Here is a 22,501-nt window from a genome sequence, read left to right on the forward strand (position 1 = left end):
ACTGCAGGATTAATTTGGAGACCAAAGAAAAGCTGATTCTAGCAGGAAAAGAACTCTTAACCTCTTCGTTCTCCTTTTATGTAATTTCAGAAGTCCCAATATAAAAATGCAGAGGTATTTTGTTGGGCTGTATTTTTCACCAGGCTAATGGAAATTGCATAATGATACTTATCTTTATATAGTGTTGTCTGTAGAGCACTGTGCAAAACTTTGCATATAGATATTTTGGAAATTGAATGAAATATGCTTATTCATAGATACTAAGGTCAGAAGGGTCCATTATGATCATCTAGTCTGACCTCCTGCACAACGCAGGCCACAGAATTTCACCCACCCACTCCTGTGGAAAAACCTCTCACCTATATCTGAGCTATTGAAGTCCTCAAATTGTGGTTTAAAGACTTCAAGGAGCAGAGAATCCTCCAGCAAGTGACCCGTACCCCATGCTACAGAGGAAGGCGAAAAACCTCCAGGGCCTCTTCCAATCTGCCCTGGAGGAAAATTTCTTCCTGACCCCAAATATGGCGATCCGCTAAACCCTGAGCATATGGGCAAGATTCACCTGCCAGATACTACAGAAAATTCTTTCCTGGGTAACTCAGATCCCACCCCATCTAACATCCCATCACAGGCCATTAGGCTTATCTGGTTTCTAACAAGGAATCCGGTGTTTCTAACAAATGGAAATCCAAAATTTCCTAATTGCCTAGGAAAATTGCCTAATATTTGTTTTCTGCTTTACTTCAAATTGAGCCATGTGGTGAAAAAATATTTCCATGGCGTTTTCATTCATAAGGGGAAAAAACCCAACAAGTTAATCAGAACTATATTCCCAAGCTTGTAAATACACAAATTTTAACAATTCAATTCTGTCTACATTATCAGAGATACAAAACTGAATTCACTACATCCACTAAAATGTACATTTCAAGCCAAGTTTAAATAAACATTCAAAGAAGGGTAACCTGATGAACTCAGCTGCTAATCATTCAATCAAAGACATCCTTTGCAAATAGACAAGGACACAATTAAAAAAAGAATCCACTGTGTCTTGTTCATTTGACATGTAGTACTTGATGTACGTAAATGCAAAACTCAACCTTAATTATTGGACTGCAACTGGAAACTTCATAGTGTAGTATGGTGGGTAATTTGGTAGAGTAATGAAGCCTTAATAATAGATCTCACTACAGCATCTGTTAAGTCCTTACTAAGAAGTAGAGTGCATCTGCCATTTTTCATGTGAATTATGGAGTTTGTAAATTAGAGCATCTAGAGTTGAAGCTTTTCTTTTTCCCTCCTGCCTGTTCTGAATTTTACACCAATAATCTGGGTAGCCTGCAAAGGATGGGGACCAAGGTTATATTTTTGTTTACTATTTGCCTCCCAGGCTACTCTGTCTTAACGGCAAACTTTTCAGTTTTGGCCCTGGGCAACATAACTGAAGTTGATACATTTATTTTCATGCCATCTTTCATCTCAGAGTATCCCTAAGTGTTACACAGCCTATATGTATCTGATAATTACTATGTAAATTGCTTCCACACCACTGAAATGCAGCCACTTCTGGGATGGAAAGGAAGTACACTCAATTTTTAAAATATTTTTATATTATCTTGCTTCTCCCTACCCTGAAAATCTTGTAAAGCCATTTTTAAAATTTATTTTTCCTTCCTTTTTTACCATTTTCAACTTTTTCACTTTTTTTTTCAAGTCACCTTGATTATTTTAGAGTTCTTGTTTTCTTCTGTTTGCTGCTTTTTGTATCCATATTTTAAAAGTTTTCTTCCAGATTCAATATTTTCCAGTATTTCTATCAGTGCCTCTTTCAAGCTTCTGTTTGTTTCAGATTTGCTTCAGGTCTTTTTCTGTATCTATTTATAAGCTCTCTTCTCTTTTTTCTTTCCTACCAGTGCATTACCATTTTGTCAGATTTCAAGGGGAGCACTGGACTTAGCAGAGTGGAATTCACAACACTTGTATTTCTGATGCTCCTCTGGTCTCAGGGTGACTAAATGTGTGCAGGGTCTTGTAAGTTTTGTGCCACTTTTGGCATAATGTAACTGTTGATGCAGAAAATAATAAAATTACAAACAGAAAAATACTTTGAGATATGTAGTATATAGGACAAGTAAATGTATGCAGCGATTAATACAGATGAAGATAAAAAATATACACAAGTATCAGGTCAGGCATGTTATTTTTATTCTGTGGTGTATTTTTATTTCATATTTATATTAATGCCCAAAGGCCCTAATCAAGATCAGGGCCATATAGTGCTAGACCATGTTCAGACACAAGTCACAGCTTTCTCTCTCTCTCTCCTCTCTTCCCCCCCCCCCCCCCCCCCGGAATCTCAGATCCCATACTGACTTGGGCTAGCACTATGGGGCTAAAAATAGCAGTGTAGCTGTTGCTGTTGGGGCTGGAGCCCAGGCTTGGAAACTTGGTAAGTGGGGAGGCTCTCCAATTCTGGGCTCCAGACTCAGCTGGAATGTCTACACTGCTATTTTTAGACCCTTAATGAGTCCAAATCAGTTGACCCATGCTCTGAGACTCGCTATGGTATTATTTTTTACATTGTTCTATGCATACTCTAAGTCTCTTCATGTTGTAGTCTCATGGCCTTTGTCTTCAGCTGTGGGTGTTGAAAACTTTTACAGATTGTGTCGACAAGACCGTTTTTGGTACAGTTCATGTAATGGTGCGGAAGATGGTTTTGTCCCTTCTACATTGTTAGACTTTTAAACCATAAACCATAGTTAAACCTTTTAAGCACTGCTTCCTTGGGATTTGTTCGTGACAGCTGTTGTCAAAAGTGATTCCTGACTCTGTACTAGGTTATAGACTAAGCTAGGGTGTGCAGTGATTCAACTGGAAATTCTGTTATTCCTCTGGCATGTAAGAAGCATTTACATTGATCAACAGTAGTTCCTTATTGTCCTGTTCTGCGAGGCAAAAAAATGTCACAAAGGATTTAGGAGTATAAAACTGATGTGTCCTGAATAGCGGAATACTCTAGAACTCAAGTGAATAGAAGCTCTGGATTAAAAAAGCTCTGCTAGGCTAGCTAAAAAAAATCCAAAGGAATGAATCTATAAGCCTGTGTTACAATATAGCATGTGTATATTTTCCATTGCTGTGCCTTTTAACCAGTAAAGTTTTCTTTAATATGAAAGAGAGCACAGATTTAGAATAGTCCCTGGCATCTAATTTTTGGACTAGTCTAAAGTTATAAAATGGGTCAGGCTGATCTAGCCATCTGGATAATGATTATATCAGTTAATGTTGTTTTATTATAAAAAATATCAGTGGGAAAAGAAGAATGATTGGTCAACAAAGCTTCAGACTGTGAGAGCACTCGAACAAGTCAGGATCTGTGTCCTTCAGTTATATCATAATTTAAAAAGAGGGAGAGTTTGGGCATTGCACAGGTAGAATAGCTGCATTTCTCAGGAGGCTGAAGGTATTTGCCTTTTCATTTTGTACCTTACAAATGAATTTCAGATGTACAGGTGTCCTGCTGTAACAGCACACCTTGTGATGTGTCATGGTCAATATCTAGTGTTGGAGAAATACATGGAAATGATAAATTAGTTTTTTGTTTGCTGTTGTGTCTTGTTACTGTAAGTAGGATTTTTATTATGCTAACTGATAATGAGATTGAAGCAAAATGTAAAGAGGCTTTTCTGCACCTGGGATTGAAATTACACATTTTTGTGGTGTTGAAAATATCTGCATATGGGGCTGGTGTACTTGCTGAGAGCTCCTCTTGAGATTACAGGAGTTAAGGGGATAAGGGAGGCAGGACATTTTATTTTATTTCTATAATATGTCTAATTCAAGAAATGTGTTTTTTTTTTTGAAATGTCAGTAAAAACTGGTTCTTTGCCTTCTATTTCTTAAAGCAGAATTTGCCTGAAATACAGGTAATAAGATTTGAGAGCCTAACTAATTTATATGAGTAAAACCAAATTAAAATATTTGTTTAAATCTTTTGCCATCCAGCTCCTTTACAGTAGCCCTGTGTTTAAAAATATTTACTTAAGGAATAGTTGAAACTGTTCAGAAGAGTGAATAGTTGTGATAAATATCTAATTTGTGGTGAAACCAAGTGGCTAATTGTTGCAGTGAAAAACGTCAGCCATGCAAAGGTACCCTTCTGACCCAGCAATGGCTATAGCCTTTAGCTTTTTAATTTCCTTGTTACTGATTTGCTTAAAGAAAGTTGTTTAGGGAGAGATGACTTTGGCAAACTGCTGCCTTGTCTCTTCTGTCTCCTCCCCAGTCAGCAGGGCTTTGTCTCAGTGACACGTTGGTCCTAGGGAGGAGGAGAGAGGCTGGCTTTGGATTGGTGGAGGGAAGTGTTTCCCAGACTGGCCATTGTTTGCCTGTTTGTGAGGCAAAGATGCGGGCGGGGGGATGATGTTGAGGGACGGAGAAACGGGCGCGCACAGCAGCCATATCGAGAGTCCAGAGACATTTTAGTTGCTTGATTATAGAGATGCTGGCTGTACAATGAATACAACAGAGTTTAAATCATTAATTCCTCTTCCGCGTTTGAAAAGCTGGATTAGTGTAGGTGGAGCTTAGTCGGATTGAACAATAATGATCTAGCAATAAAAAAAAAAAGGGCACCCCACTTTTGTTTACAGTCCCTTGTTGCAATCCTGCACTGACAGCGAGGGGGACTCAGTGACCTAATCGGTCTCTTCCATCTCTGTATTTTAGAATTCTAGTTTGCTTCTTCAGACAGAGAAAGATATGGCCTCTGCATTCTTCTTTACAGAATAATCAGAAAACAACAGTTCCTGAAGTTTCAGCTTCCTGCTGCGAGTCACTGAAATGCTGCATTGTGTAGCGAGATTAATAACTGCCCGTCGACACCCTGGTAGTTACTGATTAATCAGCATGAGGTAGACATGGGAAGAGGCATTAAAAAGCCTTGTTTTCTTTAGGGTTGGTAGAGTTTAGAGCACAGCAAACGATCTTCTTTGTTTTCAGATCTGTCTGCCTGTGATTGTGAAACAGTCTTATTGGAAAGGACTGACGCATAAATATAAATACACGACCTGAAGCTTTCAGAGGAGCCCCTCCCTCTGCCAACGTTACCGAAGGTCGTGACGGCTTTTGTTGTCCTCTTGTCCCCTCTTCCCAGCCCTTCCGATTGTGGACAAAGGTTGCACCACACGAAGTCCCTGTTTGCTCTGCTGCTGCTCCTTGCAGTGTATCTCCCGCCATCTTGCATTAACTTGCGACCACAATATTGAAATGTATCCTTAGTGCTGCTTCTCCTCCCCCAACTCTCTAGAAAGTATCATTTTCTTGTAATGTATTGTTCTGCTGCAGTAACCTGCCTTGTGATGCAGCATTGCAGATCTCCCCTCCTCTCCCTTTAGGATCAAATAGCATGGAGCAATGCAGTTCCCCTTCTATCAGCAACTGCAAAACCAGGAGCAGCCCGGAGAGCAGCCAATGGGTGGGGCTGGATCGGATCACTAGACAGATTAATCTTCACGATGGGGTACTATAGAATGTGTGTAATCAAAGGGCATAGACCGCGTTGGGGCAAGGAAAATGCAAATCTTCCTGTGTCAGCAACTGGCTTTGGATGCTTAGCGCGCGCTCTCCTCTTTTTTTTTTCTCTTTCTTTTTTCTTCTCCCCTTGCTTGCTTGTCAACCCCCGGCCCCCTCCAAGAAAGGCAATTATCACAAGTCATCCCCATTGCACCTCACGGCTATAGTGCAGCATACTCAAGCTGCACATACATTTTAGCATCTAGATGGTGGAGAGATTAAAATGATTCATCTCAATTAAAGTTGGATTATTTAGGACTATTGCTGCCATAGAAGTAGGATACCAGAGTAATTTAAATTGCTCATGCTTTTGCCTGCCTAAACAGCCCACTGGGAAAATCCATGGGTTTTTGTGCAGTGAAGTTATCTGTTCCTCTAACATTTAAGGACGACTATTTCAGGCATTCAGCAAAGATCAATTGTATTATCAGACTATTTAAAAGTATTGCACTAAATCTCCTGTAAATTTGTAATCTAAGATACAAGAGATTGAACAAAGTATTTTTTGTTTGAAATAAATAAAATTATGATTCTGCATTTCACAGCACTCAAAGTAGTTTTTTACACAAGAATTAAAACCATTTGTCAAGCAAATTGTTGTTTGAGCATGCCATTTTTAGTATAAAACTTGCTAATAGATGATTTGGGTATAAAAGACATAGTATTGTTCTTTGCTTCTTTGGTGTGCATGAGGATCAAATTCTGTTGATGTACGGCATGTACTGCACTTCTTGTTCTCCCATAACTTAAATAAAAGTATAGATGAACATTTGGTAGATTACTAGATCTCAGTTTATCCTATGGTGAGTACAAGCAGCTCCTGGATTTTTTTTAAATAAATTTTTATAAACTTGAAAGTGCCATAACTAGCAAAATGGGAAAATAAAAAGCTTGTCAGGATAGTAAGTGGAAACCAGTATTTTAAGAGCACTTGTGTGAAATGTAACTGACAGATGGCACTACTTCATTGTTAGCTAGGCTATATATAATTGTACTCACAAAGGTCCTTGGGATTATATTTTTTGTGAGGAGTTCATGATTCAGTTGTTGCTGAAAACAAAGTATGGAAAAACACTGTCAATTTGGATTTGTGAATGTTGAGAAAATAAAAATGCAAATTGATACACTTAGTACTACACGCTGAATTCATAAACTCAAAGGAAAACAAAATCGAAACACTCAGCGCTGTCTCATCTTTTCCTTTTTTAGTCTTGTAGGGGGCCAGTGTGGTGGGTTTTTTTTTTGTTTGTTTAAATGTTCTGGTGGGAATCAGATGATATTGACTGGTTTGACTGAAATACTAGATTGCCATAAATGACCATGAGGACAGTTAATCTCACTTTACCCAAAGGGCCTCTGCTCACTTTTTTCCTTCCATCCTCTCCTTTTTACTCTTAAACATCTTGTTTCTTTGTACGTTCTTATTATCCCCCTCACTATTTCTCTACCATATTCCTTTTTCTTTTGGTCTCTGCAAATATTGTTTTAAATGCAAGTCCTAATACAACTATCCCACGTACCACAACCTCTGAGCTGGCGGGAAACTTTGAGAAGCCCCTCCTTCTGAAAGTAGCCTTCGAATATTCTGTAAATACAGAAAAACTGAGAGTGAAAATTGTGGATTTTGAGAATTTATTCCAGTGCAATTTTTCTAGTGATTTTGGTATAACCTTCTGAGGGTTTTTGTAAAGTGCTTTTAAATTGTAATATTAATATCTGTGATACCCCCCCAGGGTGCCATCTGGACTGTTGAACAACTGTGTCCCGTCAGTTCTCCGACCGAGGGTTCCTTTTATGCTGCGAGAGCAACCATTCCTGATCTGCTCTGACAATATCTAGCATGTAAATTACTCCCAGCTACGTTGTATGAGTTCTGTGGCCAGCCACTCTTGAATTACACTGCAGAGTAACACCAGCAAATTCCCAGTCCCAGACTTTCCCCAAGAAATGTGTGTCTTGGCCAGGAGAGGGCTGGGTAGTACAACACAAGCGCATATAAAGTCTGTCTTTTTATTAATAGAAAATGATATGCACAAATCCTGTTATCTCAAATGGAGTTTCCCAAGCACTTCAATCCAAGCACACTGGTTTAAATAAAACAAGTTAGATTTTTAAGTGATTACAAGAAATGAGGCATAAAAGTCAGAATTTGTATAAGAAAATGAAAAGTAAAACGTAACTAATATCTAACTTAACACGCTAAGTGAATTCAAAGCAAAGGTCTCTCACCACATGTTTTAGCAGTCTTACTGGCTGGACTCTTTTCGGTCAGGATCTCTTCCCCCAATTCAGTGCTGCCGCCTTTGTTCTTCAGATCTTGTTGATGTCATGTGGGTAGATAGAGAAGCAGAGATATAACTTGAGGTCTGACCCTTATTCTTATACTTGAAGAATTTATTCTTATTCTTAGAGAATCTTCTTCAGTGAGGGTTCAGGAGACGACAGATTGTGGGGATAGGAACCTCCAGCTGTTTGTTTGCCAAGGTGTAAATTTCTCTCTCACCGTTTTTCCTGCCAAAGAATTATCACTAAACCAGGTGGTGGTCCCTTGGATTTTGTTGACCCCTGGCTAAGGCATCAGTTTGCCTTTTGTCTCTGAGGAACTGGTTTGTGGCTGCTTTTCTAAACTTGGACTATGTCTCAGTAATGTCATAAAGTAGAATTTTATAATTTTACATATAGTGTTGCTGATCATTATTGTTCTGGTAAAATGTGTGTGGCAAATTGTGTTTTCAAATGATACCTCACAAGGCATACTTTGTACAAAACTTCATAGTCTTGTAAAAGGGGTGAACATCAAGGTACAGACTGTTACTTTTCCTTTAATTTAAGGCAAATGGCAGTACCTGTATCTGTTTTAAAGTGCCAGACACTGGAAGCTCTGTTTTCACACTTAGGCAGTCTACACTGCCAATTTCAGCGCTAAAACTTTTGTCGTTCAGGGGTGTGAAAAAACACCCCCTCGAGCAACAAAAGTTTTAGCTCTGAAAAGCGCCATTATAGACACTACCACCATTCATTTGGGGTGTGTGGTGTGGTGTTTTTGTTTTTTGTTTTTAAATTGCTGGGAGAGCTCTCCTCCGGTGATAAAGCGTGACTATACTGCCCTTCTCACAGTGCTGGCGCTGCTGTGGCAGTGCTGTAATGTGGGCAGTGTAGACATACCCTAAGTTCTGTCTCCTCCATGCTGCTTTTCATTCACAGTGCTGCCCAAAGCTTTTATGGTTAACCAGCAACCTGTTCACTTAATTTTAAAGATGCTTTTGTTAACTACATGTACTATTTACTGAATAGTGAATAGTATGTTTGGTACTGTATGAAACAGAGGAAGATAGAATCTACATCTAGATTTCAATAGCATATGATTGGGAAGTCCACTCGTGGAGTAGCTTTTGCAATTTTATTTAAACTGTTAATGAAATTCATGCATGTAACGCAGTTAAACATAGCTCCTGAAATAATCTTCTCCCATGAGATGCTTGCTATTGATTGTGACCTCTTTTTCCTCCTGGAGCAAGTAGCTGAGAACAGTTTTGATATTGCTTAAGGTTTAACTGTGTGTAATTTTACCTTTTTATCACAAATTTTATAACAACTTACTGTATCCTCATGAATCAGTCATACTAATTTTTGTAATCCTTGTCTTTACGATTTATAAATATTTCTTACTCTTTCTCTTGCAAATTCCAACCCAGTTTGTCAAGAGCTTCCAAATTCTACATTTTACATTTTGGAACTCTTTTATTTTTTGTAACTGATTAACGTATGCAATAAAATGCCATTATCTGCTTTTTAAAAACGTCTTGACTGAGTGAATTGGCTGTTCAAAATTTTAATGTGGAGCTTGGCATACATAGTGCCTCTAAACTGTTTCAAAAATATACTTAACACTAGATAGTCTTCATCTTCCTGTCTTTTAAATTTTTTTGTTTATCAGTTTATACAAGTTATTGTAGTATGTTGCTTGTAGTTTTTTTGCAAGGAGGTGAATTCATATCCATAATTGATTAAATCCTTGCTATTATTAATAAGCCATGGTTACAACTTATACTGCGTTGCAGTTACTTAACATCAGGGTCATGTCATATTACGTAAAGCTTTCATGAATGTAACTGGTGTGTTGTTGTTTCATAGTGGGGAGTTTAAAGTTGAATTCTAGTAGCATAGTTCAGTGGTGAATTTGTAGGTCACACTTTAAAATCAAACTGAGAAGCTATTGTAAATAAGTTTGAGATCAGAAATCAGTATCAGAATTAACAACATTATTTTAACACTGAATTATCTAAATTTAGATCAGAGTAGTAAAATAGCTGTCAAGTTTTTTCTTAGTGTTACAACTTTATTTGTAATTATTTTTGCAGTTTTGGAAGGTTAATTATGTCGAGATTGTCAAATCAGATTAAAAATTAGGAGTACGTTTGCAACTATAAATGCCTTTTTATTTCTTAGGATGTTGTTGTTTGGGAATATATTCTATTAAGATGGATCTCTTAGTAGCCTAACCAGAAATGCTTCTCTGATCAAAAAGGAAAGAAGCCTGAAAATAGTTACTGAAAGTATAAATGGTAATTTTCCTCTTAAACAGCCACCTAGAAAAACAAACAAATCCTTATTTTGAAATTAGTTTACTTACTATTTAGAAGACTCAATTGTTTGAATATGTATTTTTTTTACACTTCAGTATTTTTAATGTGATCTTTTGTATTAGCATTAATATATTTGCTTTGCTTTGTTTTTTTGCAGATATGGACGTGTTGAAAGTGTCAAAATTCTCCCCAAAAGGGGGTCAGAAGGTGGAGTGGCGGCCTTTGTGGATTTTGTGGACATCAAAAGTGCACAGAAGGCACACAATTCTGTCAACAAAATGGGAGATAGAGACCTACGGACGGATTATAATGAACCAGGAACCATTCCGAGTGCTGCTCGGGGATTGGATGATACAGTTTCCATAGCATCTCGTAGTAGAGAGGTTTCTGGGTTCAGAGGAGGTGGGGGGGGCCCCACTTATGGCCCCCCACCATCACTTCATGCACGGGAAGGACGTTATGAGCGGAGACTTGATGGGTAAGTTCCAAGGTTTCTCTAGGCAGGTATTTTGTATTTGATATGGTGAGAAACGCAAACTCATATATAGGGCCCCCAGATGGATTTAAAAGTTTGGGAATTATCTATGTTTCCTATTTTGGGTTGGAAACGGAAGTGATTCCTATCCCAGTGGCTGGTATCTTGTGGATCCATAGAGGATGTTTTCTGCAGCTGGTTGGATATCTACTCTTGAAATAAGGTGATCTTAAGATTGAAGATTTCCTGTGGCCAGCATCGATATTGGAGTTATTCTTCTAGAAGTAATGATTACATTTTTTTGGATAAAATTCAGGCCTTATTCGGATGTATCCCGGCTACCAGATGGAACTCTATTGCTGCAGCACAAGTTCTATATGGAGTATCTTCGGAATATTAGAAAATAAGATTTGAAAGCTTGATGCTTAGCCCTCAGTTTTTACTATATACAGTTTTTATATATTAATTGGATTGTCACCAAAAATTTCTAGTAGACTTCAGTGATGCAGCATCTTGGATTCTACAAACAACATTTAGGCATGGAAACATGTATTGGATGAAGAAGATTGAAGGCAGCTTTTGATGTTTCCATTTTGGATCTACATCAGTTCCAGATTTTTGGGATTATTCTTCCTGATGGTATTGTCAAAAAAAAAAAAAAAGATGAACATTTCTAAAATTTGGAAATTATAGTCATTCTAAAAGTACTGGAATAAGAACCACTGCCTTGAATTTATGGGATGCTTTACAGCCAAGATGTATATGATGGTGTACAGCCAAGGGGAGTGGATTACTATCTAGTATCTTAAAAAGCCATTTGCTACTGCACAGTTAAAGGTACTTTAGTTTTAAGGACATGGTGCTAATTATCAGTTTGTGGATACATCAATCAAAATTGACTGGGCTGGATGGTTACAAAGATGGATAGAGGATACCGGCTGGCCAGCCATGATGCATTCCCTCAAACATTGGGTGTACTTCTACCAGCTGCTTGATTCAGACTTAGGGCTGGAAATTAAAATAATGGATGCATTTCTAAGTGTCAACTCTCAAGAAAGAAGTCTGGGGGTTTCAGAGTTATGGTTTCAGTTTGGGACTACTTGCTTCCTGTGGATTTTTTTTATCTTGTCACTCAGATGTTTTTCTTGTTGGTTCATCTAAAATATCATTTGACACCCTTACCCATTAAGAAGGTGGATTACCCCTATAAGAGGGGCCAAAATTGGGGAAGTTATGGTCACAGTTCTCTCCCTAGATTTAATTGGGAATATAGGTCGTGTTTCCACACTTGGAAAAGGTTGGTATGCCCTGCCCTGTGTATATTAGCCCCTCTCCTAACCCAAGTCAAACCCTCTCTTTCCACTAACTCCAGTAGTTCTTTGTACTAATAGATAAATCAGAAAAGCACTGTAGCCATTAGATGTTCAGCTCTGCTAGCTCTTGTCTGTCTTCTGTGTCCTTTTAATGGATAAGGACTTTGTTCTTTTATGTCAGCTATAACAGTAACCTTCTAGCAGTATTGCTTTTTCTGTTACATCATTAAATTATCTTTCACTGGCTAACATTTGATAGGATGCTAAATGCAATCATTGATAAAATTGTTGATCTTGTTCCTTCAAAAGGGTGAAAGAAAGAGAAACTCTTATTTGTTAGGCCTGGAAATAGTGTTCTAATCCATAGTTACAAGCAACAGACATGTAAGTAGAAGAATATGTAATGAATTTTAAATAGGACAGAAGTTTGTAAAATAAAATTCCAATTTTTGTTAGCGTCGTTAGCTTTTTTTTTAAAGAGAGTTGGGAGGAAAAAATGCAGTCTAGGCAGGCACTTACTGGTATGCAACCTTAAGGTGAGGCAGAGTGTAAGAAATATAGGATAGGTATAGTGTAGGAATTATGGATCCAGGGCTTCCGTGGGGCATATTTGTAAATTACTGAGGTAACTTTTGAAGATATTCATCAAGGAAGATTCTAATCCAACTACCAGTTTGAAAAAACTGAAATATTTCCATGATTTTTGATAGAAGACAAATCCTATGATGTGGCAGAAGAGGAGGAACTATGGAGTGAGTTGGGTTATTAAGATCCAGGGAATTGATAATTAATTGGTTCTCCAGGAAGAATCTGAGACGGTAGAGGGGAGAGGTTAAAATGTTCCTCATAAAATGGATAATTAGAGTTTGAAGTTAACATAGACACTGGCATATTTATAATTGTGAAAATATGTTTTTCAATCATTTGATGTGTTCTCTATCATTCTTAATCTGTCATTTTGTAGACATGTCTTGAAGACGTACCGTCCTGGTACCTGACTAAAGTAGAATACTAAGCTATCTGAAATATTCTGTTAACTTCATCTTTCAATTTTTGTTTTACCCTTAATTGAGATAGCACACTAACATTCATAGAACATACAGCTGTCCTCCAATGATGTACAAAATGTTTTTAATATTGAAACACAGAATGGGCCTTAGCTACTTTAAACCAATGTGTTTCAGTGGCAGAGGGAGGATATATAAATCCTTTGACTGCAATAACGAATTGAAAATCTTAATTAAATTAGCTTTTTTGGGTATGTTTATATCTCTTCATGTGAGGTTTTAATACTTTTTGGGACTTCCATCCTCTTTGATAGTTAGTTATCCTTGAGATTTAGCCATTTATTTTTTCTGATATTAGCAATCAAAATATTTGTTTAGGAGGAGCAACATACCCAGGACTCTAGGTGTAGAATTCTGATAATATCAAAACTCCTTGTAATGAGGATGGAAACATTTTAAAGAAAACCTAATTTTCTGGGTTTCTCTGTGGGAGCTAACTAAGACCGTATCTGAATCACGGAATGATCTTCAAATAATTGTGGCTGATTTGTGGACAAGACATGGACAATTGTGGAAAAGTAATAATGGGCCTTTATTAACAGCAATAATTTGGAAAAGCCACAGTAGACCTATTTGTTTAAAAAAAAATTTGCTGGAACAATATAAACACTCAACTGTTATGTTATCCTTGTGAATTTTTTGATAACCAGACAATTTGCTGCAAGTACAGGGCTGTAATGAGGGCAGGGCAAGCTGCCGGGGGTGTGGGGAGAAGGGCAGAGAGCATAAAAATGAGGAAGGAAACTGGTAGGGGGCAGAGCCCTGCAGCGGGCATGGTAATGCCCACCTTACTTCTGTGCTGCTCTACCCCCTACTGTTTTTTTCCCATAATTTTTCTGCCCATTCTCTTCCCCCCACTTTGTGCCTGGGTGGCTGCCCTGCTCACCCCACCCTGGTTAAAAGCCCTGCCCAAAATGCTCCAAGATCATTTAATGTACTAATGGGGTGGGAAAAGTGTGTGGTGCAAACCTTAAAATGTATGCAAAATTGGGGACTGCAGAGCAAGCGAATTTAAAACAAAATTGCGGTGGAAGCCTAATATTGCTGAATCTGCAATGTCCACAATATCACGAAAGAAGTAGGACCTTAGATATAACCCCTTTTGAAAGCAGCTTCTTACTTCCGGGTCATGCTTTGCACTGAGGCTTTCATGGCTGTAGCCTAATTTGTAATGATATTTCTGCAGAAACATAATCATAAAATGGAAAATAAATGTTAAAGTTCATTAACATTTTTAAAAATTAGACGAAAGATGCGGAAAAAAATGGTTTCACTTAAGTTATAAAGGCTTACTTTAAAAAAAAAATTCAAATTCCACATGAAAATGTGGAAAAAAAATTGATATATTTGTGCTTTGAAGGACACTGGTCATGAAAGCCCAGTTTATGATTAAAGCAAAATGGTTGCTCAGCTCTACTGTGTATAAATATAACTTTGGAATCAAGTAAAACGTTTAAGTGTGTCAGTGTTTGCTTAATAGGTTATTGCTGTTTAGTGGAGAACCAGTTGCAAAAATAAAGTCAGTGCTGAAGTAAATGTTTGCATGACTTGCCTTTTGTTTTGCTTACCCTTCTCTGATTGATTAAATATTTTTCCCCCTTATAAATACAGGGCTTCAGATAACAGGGAGCGTGCTTATGAACATAGTGCCTATGGACACCATGAACGGGGGACGGGAGGATTTGATCGGACAAGACATTACGATCAGGATTACTATAGAGACCCTCGAGAGCGGACATTACAACATGGGCTCTATTATACTTCCCGGAGTCGAAGTCCAAACCGTTTTGATGCTCATGACCCCCGTTATGAATCTAGGGCCCGGGAGCAGTTTACATTGCCCAGTGTGGTACACAGGGATATCTACAGGGATGATATTACGCGGGAGGTACGAGGCAGAAGGCCAGAACGGAATTACCAGCACAGCAGGAGTCGGTCACCACATTCGTCCCAGTCTAGGACCCAGTCTCCCCAGAGGCTGGCTAGTCAAGCATCTAGACCCACCAGGTCCCCTAGCGGCAGCGGCTCCAGAAGTAGATCGTCAAGTAGTGATTCAATCAGCAGCAGCAGTAGTACCAGCAGCGACAGGTAGGTTAACAGCTTTTGGTTATCATGGGTGCATTGTTAAATGAAACCAAACAGTGATCAGCTCGGTGTGAAGAAAATTGCTACAGAACAGTAATCCTTTTCTCTGGACAGCATCCGTAGTAAGCAAACATGAGGAACAGAAACCTCAGCTATCAAAATGTGGCACTAATCCCCAGTAATATCTGGGGAGGTCCACTACAGATTATTCTGAATTTTGTGCATGAATGTAGAAGTGAACAGGCATGAAACATAAGGACAATGCATTGTAAAACAGACTTGAATTATTAGACAAAAATGGAGTGTAATAGTTACTGATTCTTCAAACACTAGTGAATTTTCTGTAGTATACTGTGTAAAAATAATTAAGTCATATTAATGAGATGTCACTACAGTCCTTTGAGAAGTTTTATCAATTTCTTTACAAGAAAACCTTACACTTCTAAAAGAGTGTGCTTGTCGAAAAATCTTTAATATTCAATTCCTAGGAACTTCATATAGTCAGCTGCATGATTGCTTCAATATTTCTGCTATTTCAGTATTGCAGTATAAAGTGTATGTGGTCAAAATTAGAGTAGTAATAATAAACCTATCAAGGAGCTGAATTTCTTTCAACAAGCTGAAATATCCTGTTGAACTCCTCCTTGTTCACCTTCTTGAATTGTGATCAACACTGTAAATGGATTTAGAGACTTAACAGCCTAACAGAAAAGTAATCATAGAAAAGTAGGGCTGGAAAGGACCCTGAGAGGTCATCTAGTCAGTCTATCCTTCTGTGCTGAAGCAGGACCAAATGTACTTAGACCAGCGGTCCTCAGCCTTTCTGTGGGAATAGCATATTGCTATTCCCAGATGACTGTGGCCGGCGCCAGACACCATGCCACTGAGAAGCAGCAGCGGCAAGAAGCACTGCCACCGAAATGCCGCTGAGAAACAGCAACGCTTCTCGGTGGCATTTCGGCAGTGCGGTGTCCTGCGGGCCCCAGTGGGTGCTCAGGCGCCTGCGGGCACCGCATTGGGGACCACTGACCTAGACAGTCCCTGAGTGATGATTGTCTAGCCTGTTCTTAAAATCCTTCAGTGACAGGGATTCCACAATGATGGTATTGCAAAATGTAACTGAACTGTTCGGTAAAGAGCTCAGTTGCTGAGTAAGTAAGGCAGGTTTAGAGCTGAAAATATTTCTCTTGCTGGGCAATTATTTTCCAAATTCAAAAATACTGAAAACTCTTATTTTTAAGACATTCGTTATGACCATAATATTAATTTGGATAGTCTGATTATCTCTTAGTGAACAGAATCTTACAACTGGTAACTCTCTAATCAAAATAATTACTTTAATCAAACATAACGGTTTGAACTCATTCCAGAAGATAGAATGATTTTGAAGGGAACCTGTAAAGGGAAAGAAAACAACTGAGTTTCTGCTCCTTTTGGCTTCTTCATGATGTATGAAAAGGCCCCAAGAGGGTTTCTTTCCTTGTGTTTTTCTAATTTATTTTAAGGAGTTTTTGCTGTGTTTTTTTTTTTTTAATTGAGAAATTCAGATATTATCTAGGCTGGAAGACTATGATGAGTGGAGAATTAGTGAAATGGTGACATCACAAGAGCAATTAAGAAGAGAAAGAGACAAGCCAACCATAAAACAGCCTCATTTAGTATCCTATCTCCTATTTTTCAGCGACAAATTAACATTTTAAATAAAGGAAACATTTTGTTAAATATTTAACACCTTCAGACATGTTAGAACTTGAAATAAACATCACTGAGACCTCTCAGAGGTCTCCAGCAAAACTAGAGAGGATCAAATGTGACATGCCTGATCTCTCTTAGGCTTAAAATATAAGCAAGAAAAATATCTGTACTTTGGGGTGAGTTTTATCCATCATAAAAAAAGAAAAGAAACAGCAGAAGCCCAGCTCACCTACATATTTACTGGATACAAGTGTTGAGGCATTAAAATCTCCAACCTGGGGTGAAGAATTCAGAAATTCATAACACGAAGTATTGCTCCAATGGAACAAAATGATATTTTTAATAAGAAACTATCAATATCAGTTATGTTTTGGTAGTTCATTTTCCCTGTAACTTTTATCTTAATGTTGCAAGATTAGATGTGTCTCTGGAAAAGAAATGTTGATGCTCTGATCTTATTAACCAGAGCAGTGAATTTAGACTCAATGAAGTACTAGTAAGTTTTAAGGGTAGTGCCTTACATCCTGAAAGAACACACAATGCTTTTTACACACTTTACAAACTGTGGAATAGAAAATAATAAACATTATATCATTTGCATTATAAAACATGTACATTACATCATAACATTACATTTCAAGAATAACTACTTTTTAAAGGGTTTCAGAGTAGCAGCCGTGTTAGTCTGTATTTGCAAAAAGAAAAGGAGTACTAGTGGCACCTTAGAGACTAACCAATTTATTTGAGCATCGGATGAAGTGAGCTGTAGCTCATGAAAGCTTATGCTCAAATAAATTGGTTTAGTCTCTAAGGTGCCACTAGTACTCCTTTTTCTTTTTACTTTTTAAAAAGAAAAAGCACCTTCTTACTCAGTAGACCTCTTGTTACTTTTTTTTATTCCTGTTAACAATGCAGAGCTATGGAGAATGAAATGCATCCTGTTATGGTTTGTATAATCTATAGAATTGTTTACCAAGTTCCAGATGCATTTCCCATTGTTTTCAATGGGATTGTAGAGATGTAACTGGACACAGAATTTCTCCTGCAATAAACATAGATGCGATTGGTTGACTCAGAAATTAAACTCTGAAACTATAGTAGGGTGTCTCAGTGCTTTTGGAATACTTGAGATTCTTTTATGGCTTGGTTAATAGTGAAAGATGTGATCTTTTAAAAATATTTGGAAATTTACAGAAACACTATGAATTCTGTGGTTAATTGGCAATAACTAGTTAAAATCACCGGTAGCGCTCAAGATAATTCTCTACATCAAGCCTCTTTTTCATGTCTGTCTCTCACTTTCTCCATTGTCAGTTGTGAAGTTAACTGTATTTTTGTACAGCGGTAGGTCACTTCTAGACCCAAATGTACGTATTTAGGGTCAAATTTTGGGAGCTACTGGGAAAAAAAAAAAGGGCGGGGGGGTTTAGGTAGTTTTCCGAAAGCTACCATGGAAAAATGATCAGAAAACTAACTGAGTCAAAATATGGTGTATTTTAGTTTCATTCTTTGAAAGACATAAACTATAGCAAGGGTCATACAGACTAAATATAATGTTAAGATTAGAAGATTTCCCCTAATTGGACAAAGTTGTGAGGAAAGATGCTCTGCATGTTTTCAAAATGTAAACATTTTGTCTTACGTAGGTTTGGAGTGTGTTGATTCCACTTCAGTTAAGCTTAGTTTTATGTATATGTTTTAAGAGGTCTTTTGTTACTGTTGGATGCTTTCTTTAGGGTTTTGTGATGAGAACTGCAAATAAGTAAATTAGAACATAAAAGACCAAAAAGGACATTATTCTCTTTCAGAATATCAGAGAGGAAAGCTGACTTATGTGAAAATCTCTGAATGATTCCGTTTTTTTAAGTAGTAATTTTGTAAAGTCAAATGAGTTAGCACATTTCTTGTAGTTGCATGTGTTATGTCATTGATTTTAAAATCTTCATTTAGCAACATATTGAAGCACGTGGCATTGAGGTCCGTGCCACTGCTTGTGTTTAAAATGTGGAAATACCTTTTCAATCAGGGCTTAAATGTCTTCCCAAATTCTGGTAGAAGTGTTTTAGATCTCCTATGATACTTCAGTTCAGTGAGGGAGCTTTCATGGCAGAGACTAAAAACGTAAGAGAAATCATTCAGAATATTGTGTGCACACATATAAAGTAACTAGAGTTCCTTCCACTTCTTTTTTGCAAGAATGTTTGGTCAGTGTTTAAGTTCAAGGTACAGTGGTTGTTTTTTGGTTTATTAGCTAGTTGCATAATTAGCTGTGATTCGCACCATAAGCTGCAAGCTCCTGTCCAAATATTATAGCACCAGACTCGGCATATATGCAAAGTAGTTATGTTCATAGGGATAGGATACAGAGGGACCTAGACAAATTAGAGGATTGGGCCAAAAGAAATCTGATGAGGTTCAACAAGCACAAGTGCAGATTCTTTGCATGGGATTCTACCATCCTCTGCTACAGAATAGGGACCGAGCGGCTAGGCAGCAGTTCTTCAGAAAAGGACCTAGGGGTTACAGTGGACGAGAAGCTAGATATGAGTCAACAGTGTGCCCTTGTTGCCAAGACTGCTAATGGCATTTTGGGCTGTATAAGTAGGGGCATTGCCAGCAGATCGAGGGACGTGATTGTTCCCCTCTATTCGACACTGGTGAGGCCTCATCTGGAGTACTGTGTCTGGTTTTGGGCCCCACACTACAAAGAAGGATGTGGAAAAATTAGAAAACGTCCGGCGGAGGGCAACAAAAATGATTAGGGGACTGGAACACATGAGTTATGAGGAGAGGCTGAGGGAACTGGGATTATTTAGTCTGCAGAAGAGAAGAATGAGGGGGGATTTGATAGCTGCTTTCAACTACCTGAAAGGGGGTTACAAAGAGAATGGATCTAGACTGTTCTCAATGGTACCAGATGACAAAATGAGGAGTAATAGTCTCAAGTTGCAGTGCGGGAGGTTGAGGTTGGATATTAGGAAAAACTTTTTCACTAGGAGGGTGGTGAAGCACTGGAGTGGGTTGCCCAGGGAGGTGGTGGAATCTCCTTCCTTTGAGGTTTTTAAGGTCAGGCTTGACAAAGCCCTGTCTGGGATGATTTAGTTGGGGATTGGTCCTGCTTTGAGCAGGGGGTTGGACTAGATGACCTCCTGAGGTCCCTTCCAACCCTGATATTCTATGATTCATTCTCAGAAAGCATCTGTATAATTCGTTTTTGTAGCACTGAATGAAATGTACAGCAGGAAATTCTACTTAGTGTCTGAAAGTGAATTTGAGTATTATGCCATTTATAAGGTGTTCCCAAAGTTGTAATAACAGGGAATTTATAGATTAATTAGGTTGTTGTTAAAAAATTTACTTGAATTGATCAGTATTGAAGTTCCTCTTTGCAGAGCATCAGAAACTGTAGAAAATAAAAGCATTAATGTTGCTTATGATACTTTAACACAAAATATACAAACAAAATCAAGAACTAATGCATTTTAATCACAGGAAAAACAAGTGCAACAAAAAGTTGGGGAGCATGGAGTCTAGACCAGTGGTTCTCAAAGCCGGTCCACCGCTTGTTCAGGGAAAGCCCCAGCGCGCCAGACCGGTTTGTTTACGTGCCATGTCCGCAGGTTTGGCCAGTCGTGGCTCCCACTGTCCGTGGTTTGCCGCTCCAGGCCAATGGGGGCTGTGGGAAGCAGCGGCCAGCATGTCCCTTGGCCCACGCCACGGCCAGTGGGAGCGGCGAACTGCGGCCAGTGGGAGCCGCGATCAGCCGAACCTGCGGACATGGCACTTAAACAAACCGGTCTGGCGCGCCGGGGCTTTCCCCGAACAAGTGGCGGACCAGCTTTGAGAACCACTGGTCTAGAATACATTCTGTTTTGTTTGTTTGGTGAATGCAGAAATTAGCAAATTTAGTTTCGTTACATAATACCAACTTTTCCCTATCATTGTCCCCTTCTCCTTCTCTTCTGCTTAGTTTGTCTTCCAGCTAGTGATGAGTCGTTGATTTAAAATGGGATTTATGATTTTTGAGTGGGTTAGGAGATGTCTCTGCATGGGACAGTTGAAAAATTTATTTGGGATTTAGGCTAACTGCAAATGTAGATACTTGGATACTTTTGGGCTGGTTATGGTGATCACTGAGTAAAAGAATTCCATACAGATAAGTTATATGGAATGAAGAACTTTACTGGAATGAAGAGTTTAGCTGAATGGTACTTTTGTATCTCTTTCTTTAATACATGAAAAGTAGGTCATGGCTGTTTACATTAATTTAGTGTATATTCCTATAGTAGTGGAGAGAGACTGGGGCAGAGAATTTTTTTTTTAAATTGCTTTCATTTTAAGTATTTATAGCAAAGGCAATAATTATCCGGAAGATGAAAATTTCTGATCTTCACCTTTTTGTTCAGATAAAGCCATATGCCACTTTGATGTTATCTTAGACTTAGGAAATGTGAATTATGGAAAGAAATATTAACTATAAGAAATCCAACTCTCGTGTCTTCAGTTTTGTAGCAGCCATCCAACAGTCTCATTTTTTTCTTCCCTGTGCTTTTGTTCATGTTTCTGTGTCTGTGCTATGTCTAATCTAAATATAACCAGATCAGCCTCTTAAAAAATGTCACCCTCGGGAGTATATCAAATTTCTTCAAATTGACTACAAGCAGAAATTTTTCAGATGGCTTTAAAGAAGGAAGAGGTGCCTTGCTCTTGAGAGACAGAAATAGAGAGAGTAAGACATCTCTTCCTTCTTTTAAAGACATCTGAAAATTTCCTGCCTGTAGTCTGTATAAGTCTATATGTATATATATGTATTTTTTGTGTGTTGGTGTATACATAAAATAGTTTGCTATATGATTTACACAGATGGTCAGTAATGCTGATGTTGACATATGCAAAATACATTACATGACCATTATATGATTTCCTCCTAGCTGGTAAACTAATTCTAAAGCCATGTCTGCACTATCACTTATGTCAGCAAAACTTATGTCGCTCAAGGGTGTGAAAAAACCATCCCCCTGAGTGACATAAGTTTCATCCGCAAAAGCGGTAGTGTGCCGCCACTCGTTGGGGATGGTTCATCGGCATAGAGTGGCTACATGAGACATCTTACAGTGGCGCAGCTGCATTGGTATAGCTGTGCCTCTGTAAGCTCTCTAGTGTAGACATAGACTAAATGTTGAGGTTTAGGCTCTTCTCCGGGATAGAAACCAGGATAAGGCTATTCGCCATCTCATTGTATGAGGGTGATGACTATTTCTTTCTCGTTCAGAAATACATAAATTTGACACTAAAACTGTTGGCTGTTTACAGAGAAGACGGGAGAAAACATGCACATTGTATTAGTTCATCTGGATCCCTTTAGAGTAATCAATTAAAAATAAATATTGCATAATAGGTTTTACCTTTTTCTGAAAATCTGCTTCTTTTAGTTGCCTGACACTTTCCAGAGACATAATCATTTATTGTGTTTATACCCTACTGTGAACTAGTCAGCAAAATGGTGTAGCTACTTTGGGGCGTTTTTGGTCAAAAATACAGCAGTATTAATCACTTTTATTGCAAATAGTATATTATTGATGTTCAAGTGCTGAATAAACAGCATTTTGGATTTGTTATTCTGGGGATTGCTGGCATTTATTCTTATATAGTGCAGCCTTTATTTAGCTCTGTTAAGTGATATATTCAACATCATTACCCATA

General features: G+C 38.2%; 1 protein-coding gene across 6 annotated transcripts in view; it reads left to right on the forward strand.

The window, feature by feature from the left end:
* The window catches only part of SPEN (spen family transcriptional repressor), a 106,005-nt gene that overhangs the window by 19,447 nt on the left and 64,057 nt on the right, over window positions 1–22,501 (forward strand). For all 6 annotated transcript variants that reach the window (XM_073316860.1, XM_073316863.1, XM_073316862.1 and 3 more), the window contains exons 2-3: window positions 10,321–10,641; window positions 14,630–15,106. In XM_073316860.1, the coding sequence (XP_073172961.1) occupies window positions 10,321–10,641; window positions 14,630–15,106 (798 nt within the window). The remainder of the gene's footprint in view (window positions 1–10,320; window positions 10,642–14,629; window positions 15,107–22,501) is intronic.

The sequence above is a fragment of the Lepidochelys kempii genome, chromosome 18 (genome assembly GCF_965140265.1).
Source record: "Lepidochelys kempii isolate rLepKem1 chromosome 18, rLepKem1.hap2, whole genome shotgun sequence".
In the NCBI taxonomy this organism is placed as follows: Eukaryota; Metazoa; Chordata; order Testudines; family Cheloniidae; genus Lepidochelys; species Lepidochelys kempii.